The 10252-nt window shown below is 35.7% G+C and overlaps 1 protein-coding gene and 2 non-coding genes across 3 annotated transcripts; 2 read left to right on the top strand and 1 right to left on the bottom strand.

Annotated features, from left to right (window-relative positions):
* The first annotated feature begins 555 nt into the window (after positions 1 to 555).
* TRNAH-GUG (transfer RNA histidin (anticodon GUG)) lies at positions 556 to 627 on the top strand. The gene has a single exon. It is a non-coding gene; the product is annotated as a tRNA-His (tRNA).
* Positions 628 to 1633: 1006 nt separating this feature from the next.
* On the top strand, positions 1634 to 1705 carry TRNAH-GUG (transfer RNA histidin (anticodon GUG)). Its single transcript has one exon. It is a non-coding gene; the product is annotated as a tRNA-His (tRNA).
* Positions 1706 to 1864: 159 nt separating this feature from the next.
* Positions 1865 to 6478, bottom strand: LOC141615991 (uncharacterized). Its single transcript, XM_074433834.1, has 3 exons — positions 4327 to 6478; positions 3837 to 4004; positions 1865 to 3739 (listed from the first exon to the last, which is right to left on the bottom strand). The coding sequence occupies exons 1-3, from the start codon at positions 4870 to 4872 to the stop codon at positions 2024 to 2026; spliced, it is 2430 nt and encodes an 809-aa protein (XP_074289935.1). The 5' UTR covers positions 4873 to 6478; the 3' UTR covers positions 1865 to 2023.
* Positions 6479 to 10252: the final 3774 nt, after the last annotated feature.

Below are 10252 nucleotides of genomic sequence, written 5' to 3'. Positions count from 1 at the left end.
GTATGCATATCTATCTTTTATTCAATAAAATTTTCCCCTTTTGGTGAGAATCGTTTTTCCGTCCCTTATTTCGGGGTTTTTCCATTTATTCATGGGGTTATTTCATCAGTAATATGGTCAAGAGTAGTTCGTTGATGGTTTGCAGCGTGTTATTTTAAAGGGTAAAAGTGATTTGTCAACAACCTTTGGAACCAGTAAGAGGTAAATTTATCTCATAAATCAAACGAAGGATCCCCTCAAAAACTACATGAAGATAGCAATAATAGGACGAGCCGAATTGTCAGATGCTGTTTTGAGATCCCTAGTTTATAAGAAAATTATTTTTCTTTGGTTTCCATTAGATTTGTTTTCGATTATAAATATTCTTTGTAAGTGTCGTATGACGTTCTATTAATAAATTGTTCTTTTCTCTAAAAAAAAAAAAAACCAGCAAATGGTATTGTAAAGTAAAATTATTACTAACTGGACACGGTAAAGTAGTAGTTAAGCATTACACTATTACAGTACATTAGACAGTTTGAAAAGTAAACAAAGTTTGCCTTATGAATCACCAAAGTGGCTGTAGTTTAGTGGTTAGAATTCCACGTTGTGGCCGTGGAGACCTGGGCTCGAATCCCAGCAGCCACATTTTTCAAAAAAGTGCCTCTATTTTTTCACACATACTTTTACTCTTCTCAGTTCTTGAGTTCTTATACACTTTCTTGAGTTTCTTCCCTTAATGGTCTACATTTTTGCATAGTACCCTAACGACCCACCAACTGTACTATATCATCAAAATGAATATCTCAACTCATTACAAAATTCATTCAAATTCACTCAATACAGTTAATGCAGTCCCATAAAAGTAAAACCACCCTAAATCATGAAACAATTAAATAAAGTGATTGGTATTAGCAAGATAAGCTCAAAGATGAGGTGTTTAAATTATCAACGAGAAAAGAGCAATAGATATTGTGTGTGACGGTGGTATATCATGACGGAAAAAAAGAGAGCATTTTATGACTATAGTGACCATCTTTAAAACATAAATAGTTAATTTTTACAATAAAATGGTTACTTTTTATGTTACGAGAGTTTATAGTATAATTTGCGTAGCTGTATAGAGATCAAAGATTGGAGTATATACTATATAGTGCAACATATGAAAACTTGAGAAAATAAATTGAAAAAGACTACTCAATTTGACAGAATGATGACTTGATACTAAGCATTTTTTTTAATACAGTAGTAAACTTTCCTTAAGACGATATTATTTTTTTTAAGAATCAAATACATATTACGTGTGTGTATATAAGACTAGATAAACCCATCTACAATAGGTGGGTAGCATTATAACTCAACCCTCTTGATAATCGGATAAGACTAGATAAGGAAAAATAATATATTTATCTTGTATACACAAGTGTTATAATACATGACACCCGACACTTCTTAAGTTAAAACGGATAGTGTCGTTGTAAATGAAAATTTGCTTTTTTTTTTTAATAATTATTTTGGTAAGCAAGTAAATCAAAAATTCAAAACCATCAAATGGTATTGAAAAGTAAAATTATTACTAACTGGACAAGGCTAAGTATTATATTTGACATTTTGAATTTATAACTAAACAAAGTTTGCCTTATGAATCACCAAAGTGGCTGTAGTTTAGTGGTTAGAATTCCACGTTGTGGCCGTGGAGACCTGGGCTCGAATCCCAGCAGCCACATCTTTTAAAAGAGTGCCTCTATTTTTTCACGCATACTTCAAACTCTTCTTTGTTCTTGAGTTCTTCGACACTTTGCTAATTCTCTGTTTTTTTTTTTTTTTTTTTTTTTTTAAATTGTAGGTATAAAACTTAGTTTACATTAAACTCCACAACCAGAAATCGCGCAGAAATAATTAGTCAGCATAATATATTTCTATACAGTAACCGAAAGAAACTGTTAACATATTCACAATCACACAAGTAATCCATAATGCAACAATGTTCCTGTTACTGTATCATTTTACTACTGCAACACAGGAAAGTAGGAAACCAGATAACTTAATCATATAATGCATGGATTTTACATGAAATTTCACGCAGATTAATCTGACTTTTAGGATTTTCCCATTGAACTAGTTCTTTTACTCCTTTCTCGACCTCTGCGGTTTCCTTCATCAGGTAATTCATGCAATATCCGATGGCACTGAAGCTCAACATCATTCGACTCTTCATCTCTTCCTCGTCCTCAGAGAACTCAATCTTCTCAAACACTTCCTTTAGATGATCGATAAACGAGACAGTGATCTTTCCGATATCTTTTTCATCCAAATTGAAAGGATTATTGCCCGCTTTCCCTAGTTCAACATCATATGTTTTGCCATTTTTGGCAAGGTCATTCTCAAGTATTATGAGAGACTTTATTGAAATGATTTCTTGGAAGGATTTTGTAAACGAGCCTGTTAGTTTTCCGACAAGCTTGACATCACCATTAATCTTATCGAATACATTCTTTGACCGCGCACCTTCAAGTCTTTTAATATACTCTTCCAGAGCACCAATCCCATGAGCCATGAAATGTAAAAGATCAGCAATTCTTGTTAGAGAATCCAGCATCTTCTTATAAGCAGTAGAGTGAAACGGTATGAACCAAAAGCTAGGTTCCGCGTCAGCTTCACTGACATATTTCTCGAGTGCAATCAAATTACTTTTAAGCTCTTTATTCCTCTCTTGAAGCTCTTCTTTGGACATAGCCATGAGATCGATCGAGGACAGTGAATCTTGCAGTGTACTGAGAGTTGTACAAAGTTCAGTTTTAGCAAGGGTAGCAGCTCTAGTGGGCTTTAAGAAGAGTTCTACCGTAATAGCACAGGTCAACCCGATGAATGTTTCAATTATTCGGGCCACAGCAAAGTCGCTTGGTGGCCCAAAGTTTTTTCGGCCTAAAATGAGGACAGCACCAATAGCAGCAGATACCGCACCTGCTTGGCCATACATTTTGCTTTGTTGAAGAAAACTTGTGAATATGAACCAAGGTAGTAGAGCTAAGAACCGTACTTGGACAAACCTCTCGAAAATGAAACAACCTAGAACTCCGTAAACATTACCAATAACCGTCCCTTGGAATTTGACATTAGTAACCTTGAATGTAGCTTCCCTAGCTACTGCTAGACTGATGCCCACAGGCAGACCAGCCCAAAACCCGTTTGGCTTGCTGTAATTAAGCCCAAAAAAAACGGCTAAGCCTAAGGAAAGCGAACATTTCAAGGCCGGGACTAGCCTATTCCTGTTGGCAGTGAAAGGGAAATTGGTCCAAACCTGTTTAAGAGAGAACCCATTTGTTTGGTCCTGGTTTTCGGGGGTGTTTTTGTTTTTATCAGTTTTGGGAGTGGATGTAGGATTCGTCATTGTTCTTGATTGAGTATGTAGGAGCTTCATACAAAACAAAAAGAAATAGGATGGTAAATCGGTTTCACTTGATGGGGGAGTTTGAAGTGTTTGGAGGAACCTCATGGTATTTCCTGAATTAGATTCGGGTACAGTTGAGGACTCACAGGGAATATGACTCTTAAGTTGCTCCAAGTTTTGATTAATTTGTCTCTCTAAGTTACTAATCCCATCCCTCAATCCTTCATCCATTAGTGAAAAAGGTGGCGAATTGCTTAACGCAATCTCCATCCCTTTTAATGGTGTCTCTAGCCCTTGAATCCGATCCCCTGGGTTCTTGCAATAAGGCCTTAGGAAGTTCATAAGAAATCTCTCACAGTTCATACTTTCCTGCACATAACATTGAATAAATTGTTAGTTAGTACAGTTCACATGAATTTCTGAATTTTCGGGATTAGTTGAACATAAGGTATTAAGTTCTGCTTACTTGTCTGGCTTTGATGCAATGAAGAAACTTCTTTGCTTTAGTTGCTAACCACTTGGCTTGAGAAATCAGTGCTTGTGAAGATACACTGTCGTCTGCACAACACGCTTTCACACAGATTTTCAGTCTTTCTGATGCGTTCTCTGCAAACGACTTGCTGTTTCTTTTTACCTGCAGACATTAGACAAACACTTTCCTTAACATCACCTTACAAGTTTGCCTTGTTCCATAATTTAGCGTAAACATGAATAAGATGGCCATATTGTATGTCAGATTGTCAGGATGATGATTTAAGCTTTTGAGGCGAGTTTTTAAGATTTCTAGTAAAAACACTCCCAAACACTTGAAGCTCGTCGTAAAAGTCAGTCTGGTAAAGTCATAGAGCACTGGTATTCGTGTCTAGGGTTTGAATCCCGTCAGCATTAAAACTACCTCGTGGCTCCTTTACAGTACAAAAAGAAGCATTTAAATTAAGTATTATATAATTATTTACCTCGGAGGATGCAAGGTGAGGCAAAGGCAGCAACAAGGCGAAAACACAAGCCAGGGCTCCTAGAGCAGTGCTTGCTGCAACATGAACAGGATGCATGAAAGCATCAATTTGCTCAGCATCAATATATCCAAGGACATATATAATAACAAGCTGGCCTAAAGCAATCCTCTTGGCCACGATATGGGTCCACTCAGGCAGCGCGATGAAAAAGGCTGCAATGGCTAACACCAAAGAGGTTGAAGTGGCAGTTAACCTAGTAGGCCCAACAATGGACAAACAAACAAGGGCAGGACAAACAGTTTGGACAGTGGCATATAAAGCCTGCCAACAACCGCGCATTGCATCCCCTAAAGTTGCATTCGTGATAATAAGTATCACCACGACATATGAGAATGCCGGGAATGCCACTTGGTTTCTTATGGGTTCAGGGCCGTAAAGTGTTATGCACCCTACTATAATGCACGCTATAGCTGTTCTTAAGGCCGAGTATAGACTCGATTTCCAAATGACTAGTGTTCTATCGAATTGCTCGCTTTTAGTCATCATTGTCTTGATCTTGATGAGAAGGAAGTTAGTTTGAGTAGAGAAGCAAGACAATGGTGAGACAACTCTTAAGGGAATGAAGATGGGTATTTGTAGTAAGGAATATATAGGATGGTTAGTGGTAACATTCTTAGTGACATTTCCTAGTGGGACCCACTTTCTATTTGTTAACAAAATTCAGTTTCAACTTTAATTCCTCCCGCCCTTACTCAGCCTTTATATTAATATCAATGCCTATGTCCGACACTCGACACTTGAATATGGGTATGAAATATGAAATATACTTTTAAGACAAAAACATGAATTTTCGACCATATTAATTAAGTAGCCGAGGACTCAAGCCTGATATAACCCCGTCTAGCTAACATGGATATGCCTTCCTTTAAACACACTAACGGTAACATTTTGTAAAATCACATATCGGTTATAGGTAAAACGGACACTTACATTTGTCAAAAGGATTTAGTAATCGTATAAAACTAACAAGTCACAAACTAAAAAGGATTCCGTGAATTGTAACATGGTCACCATTCTTACCACTACTACCAACATTATTACCCAATGCCTCAATGGCTCCCGTATAGTGTGTGTGTGTGGGGTTACGTGACCTTACCTTGTGTTGGCAACACAAATAAAAGACGCTGTTTCCAAATGACCGAAAATGAGGTCACCATTCTTACCAACAATAGTAAAAAAAGGGTTACTATCTAAGATGGTCACTGTGCAATCGTAAAATGGTTATACAACATTTAAGACTTACTTTATTTACTAGGCAAGATTTTTACAGTAAGTTAGTATAGGACGGTTTTACACCAGAATGGGCGAAGTAACATACTCCTTAGATAATTTGCAAAAGTTTCTATATGCCAAAAGAAACTTACTTTATCAATTAGGCAAGTGTTTTCAACGGGAAGTTAATATAAGACGGTTTTACACCAGAATTTGCAAAAGTTTCTATTTGCCAAGGGAAAGTGTTGGCAACAAATCAAGTATAGATAAGTTGAAGCACCTATAATATACTTGCACGATCTTAATAATCATATCATGTGGAATTGATGGTTGAGAACTTGATCCCATTCTTTTAAATAATGCAATAAGTGCAAAATAATCTAAGTTATTCATCATTCAATAATAACCATATCCTTCTTCTGTATACTGTAGAGGATATTTTTTTAAAGCTTCAAAATTGTCTGTATAGTTATATAATAGGCAATATTCTAAGTGCATTAGAATCCAGCCTTTTGAGACCTTCTACAACATGCATGCATCTTTTGTGCCAAATCTAATTTGTGGTAATTGCCAAGAGCCAGCCAATTGATACTTGTACCATTTCGGCCACTTTTATTCCCAGAAAAGTTTGCAAAATTTGATGCAAGCATCGCAAGATTCGCAACAAGAATGGTTGTGTAAAATCGTCTTATGGTAGGTCGTAGTGATCATTTGAGGTGATATTTTAACATGACAACTGAGAAACACACCTTGAAACCTTGAAATTTCGCCATGTCTAATACTAACATCATTTTCTGAGTTTTTGCCATATTCTGCATGTGTATAACCGTCTTATGGTAGGTCGTAGTAAGCATTTCGGGCGGTTTTTTAACATGACAGCTGAGAAACACACCTTGAAACGTTGAATCTTCGCCATGTTCTATATTAAGATCATTTTCCGAGTTTTTGCCAAATCCTAGTAGTGTTCATTTTGTTTCAGAGTTGATAATTCCACTGCTGTTCTGTGTTATGCTTGAAACTGCTGCACTATGAATGCATGCGCTGAATTATTGATATCTGCAGTAGTCATTCAAACACCAAGTTTAGAATAAAGTTCAATAGTAGAAGATTATGTTCTTAATACTGCAATTAAGATAAAAACCTGCATTTTATATTCACATATTAATAAGTACAGAGCTAGAGAGATGAAACAACACACAATTAACAAGTACAAGGGAAAAGCAATGGAGATTAGTTGCAAGCCTCTCTTAATATGATCACATATAACTTCACGTTGAACTTCGATTACAGGTCGCGTATCTAAAACTTTAATCCTTCCAAAGTTTCAACACATGAATTCATTTTTAGGCCAAAAATACAGTATATTTACCAAAAAAATTATGTTTTTACGATAACAAATGTATTTATTCTTTTCGGTTATTGATTTTCTCAAGTCTCAGAGTTTCCCTGTTTTCTTAGGATGGATTCCGGCTTACCGACCTTTTATGGTGTAATCCTAATACCAAGCAAGTCATCCAAATAAATTAACTTCTGCTATGAGCATCAGAACATATAATAGTGAACCGTTTTCGTCTACGTAGTCCATATAGTTAAGATGTCAATTCCAAGGTATATTCATACAAATCTAAAACTTAATCAATTAACATTATATATCATTCATGTAAAATCAGCAAAACCAGTACACTAATCTATCTTATTCGAAGCGCACTTGCAGTAAGAGAAAAAAATGGTGAATTCACAGAGAAATAAAACAAGAGTGGATTCATCTCATCATCCACTAACATCTCACCTGTCCTTTTTGTACTTAGAAATTTGATCCTTTGAGAGGGAGCAAGGGTCAAAAAGATGATGCGATGAGGCGACGGTCCATAAATTTGTCGATTATTTTACTAATCAAAAGTTGGTTAAAGCAGAAATGTGGGTCTTTTCTTAATAATATGCAGAGTCTTCCTACTGTTATTCATCAGGGTGTTTGTTTATGTCATCAAAAATTTAGCAAAAGACATCCTTTGTGGACAAGGTATACGCTTATGTAATAATAAACTCCTTTCCCCACTAAAAGCATGAACAGAAAACACGCAGTTTCCCACTTTTTGGTGCGCTGACATCAAATAAAATGACAAAATACATTAACAGGATTCTTCCAAAACAGCAGCAGCCCCTTCCTGCTGGTAGTTGTACGAATAATGGCGGTACCTGCAACCGCTACCTTAAGTGTACGCTAGATAGGACTCAGATTCATATGATGGGAAGTAGCTATCAAACCACGTATACCAAATTAGCCACATTTTTATCACAAAATTAAAATTACTGATAAAATTACTGATCAAAAGTTCAAGTCTCACTCGGGTTATTTGAGATTGAGCCACTAGCTCGCTCCATTGGACTTGGACATGACAATAGGCATAAAACCACAACTTAAACAGTTTAAACATTAATTTATCGTTTAAAGGGTTTGTGTTTATAGCAAGTTGAGCTATTTTACTCCGACTCTTCTCATCCCCTGATCCCCTCGTATACCTATGTCAAACACTCTACACTTGGACGTGGGTACGATGCTTATGCATCTCATGCAAGCCAAAAAAATATATATAAAGGATTTTCATAAAAATAGTTGGGTCCAATATTTGAACATGCACCCGAGATACCTCTAAATGAATCTGAGTAACATAAGAGTTGAGGCAGTTAAATATAATGCATTCATACCCGAATTTTTTTTTCACAAAGAAACATCTATAGATGAGCCTTACTGAAATTTGCACAGAAAAATCGCCATCCAAAAAAAAAAAAAATCACTACCATTATATTACAAATTCTCATTTGTGTCGCATTATAAACTTGTAACGTTTTGCAATTAGATAAAATAATATTAAAGGGAGAGGTGGTTGTGAGATGTCATAACACTCACAAGTCACTTTTCATCACAAATAAGAATAACTGCTATACCGAGTATTATTTAATCATGATAAAATAGACAAGATTTAGTATCAGTAGTTGGTGTCTCAGGTTATTTGGTGGGATCCAATATAGAAGAAGTAGTGGCTGAGTTTTGCTGGAAATTAAAAATACATATCATAACATTGAGCGTGGGACTTCATCTTTACTAAATTAATAGAGTATAATGGTATTAATGTTTTATTTAGCTATCTCAGCATATAATTCTTTCTTTCAGCATCTCTTATGACGGAGAAAATGTGACCATTTTATGATAAAAAGTAACCCTCCACAAACTCTTCTTCACAGATAATAGTTTACATTTTATCTTAGAATAGTCATATTTCTCCGTCACAAATGAGAATTTGCGCGATTCTTTACTTGGATCAATTTGTTAATAGTACCTTGTACGGAGTATTTGTTAGTTGAATACTCTGATCCAATTTCACGACACTAATTTTGTCACTAAATAGCAACTATCAGTCTTTTATTGGTCTTAGTAGTTCAAGACAATATTCAATTTAAATCCATGTTTCATGCACTAAATTTAAAAACTCCAGAATTTTGTTAAATTTTTAAGGGCTCAGAATGACAATCGAAGGTTGCCGCGAGTCGAGTTAATTTCAATTTCATACATAGTAACTTTTTTTCTCCATGGACTTTTATAGAGTGCTTCTAATGTTACATGCATATGTTGTAACTTGTGAGATGAAAACCAAAAGGCTCATCTTAAACCGATAATCTACAATCAAACGAATAAAAGATATGCGTAAATAATGAGAAATAAAGATTCTACTCAGTATGGCTGTCCAATAACATGTTCAAAAGGTTCTGAGAATACAGGCCTCCCAAATTCATTTACTCCTACTTCCTAAGTGCCCGCCCAAGTTCGAGTACCATTTACTTTAAAACTTAGTTTCTCTATTATTTGGGACCTCAATCTAACTTTTAGAACAGAGCCTCTCCAATTCATTTGACGGGTCTGCTACTCCGTATATACTAAAGAAGCCATTGACCATTGTATAAAAAAATGTAATATTTCAGAAATGTCATTTGGTTAATGCTTAATAATATGACATTTCCGGATGTACAATAGATACGCAAATTAAAGAATGCATATGCCACCATGCAGATACTTAGCTAAGACCTAACTCTCATAAAAGAGACACATTATAATGTGTGTAGTAATTGGTGAGCCCCAGCCACTAATAACAACTAGGAGCATTGTCATGCCAACAATCTACACAAATTCACATTTAAGATCGGCACTATCCGTCTTAAGCTTGAGACGGGTTAAATACTTACCAAATCACCCCACTTGTTGCCTAGGAAATGCCAATTTTTTTGTCTTTATTACCCCATGTGATAGTATTTGAGCGGTCTCAAACTTAAGACGGATAGTGCCCGTCTTAAACAAGACTTACCGATCAATCTAATAAAACAACCTCTACTTGTTCAGAAAAAGATCGAGTACCACTGTACCATGTACTCTAAACAGTGCTATCTTTAGTTGCATAAAATCTACATCACATAATTGCAACTTTTGATTATGTCACCTAAGAGATTTAAGAGGAGTCTGTTTTAAAATCGACGTGTCCGGGTTTAACTTTAAAGTTTAAACTCGTGGCCTCGTGGGTAACTTTTATATCGCCTCTTACACATATTGTAGGAATCCATTTTTATCATACACTTGAGCAATAACATAGCAACATATAAAAGT

Source organism: Silene latifolia, chromosome 1 (genome assembly GCF_048544455.1).
Source record: "Silene latifolia isolate original U9 population chromosome 1, ASM4854445v1, whole genome shotgun sequence".
Lineage (NCBI taxonomy): Eukaryota > Viridiplantae > Streptophyta > Magnoliopsida > Caryophyllales > Caryophyllaceae > Silene > Silene latifolia.
Note: the sequence above shows the minus strand (reverse complement) of the source record. Positions and strands in the feature narration are given on the sequence as shown.

Coding starts and splice junctions, on each gene's coding strand:
- LOC141615991 (XM_074433834.1), bottom strand. CDS start 4,872: ATGATGACTAAAAGCGAGCAATTCGATAGAACACTAGTCATTTGGAAA. Junction 4,005..4,326: donor CTCACCTTGCATCCTCCGAG/GTAAATAATTAT, acceptor TAATGTCTGCAG/GTAAAAAGAAACAGCAAGTC. Junction 3,740..3,836: donor ATTGCATCAAAGCCAGACAA/GTAAGCAGAACT, acceptor TGTTATGTGCAG/GAAAGTATGAACTGTGAGAG.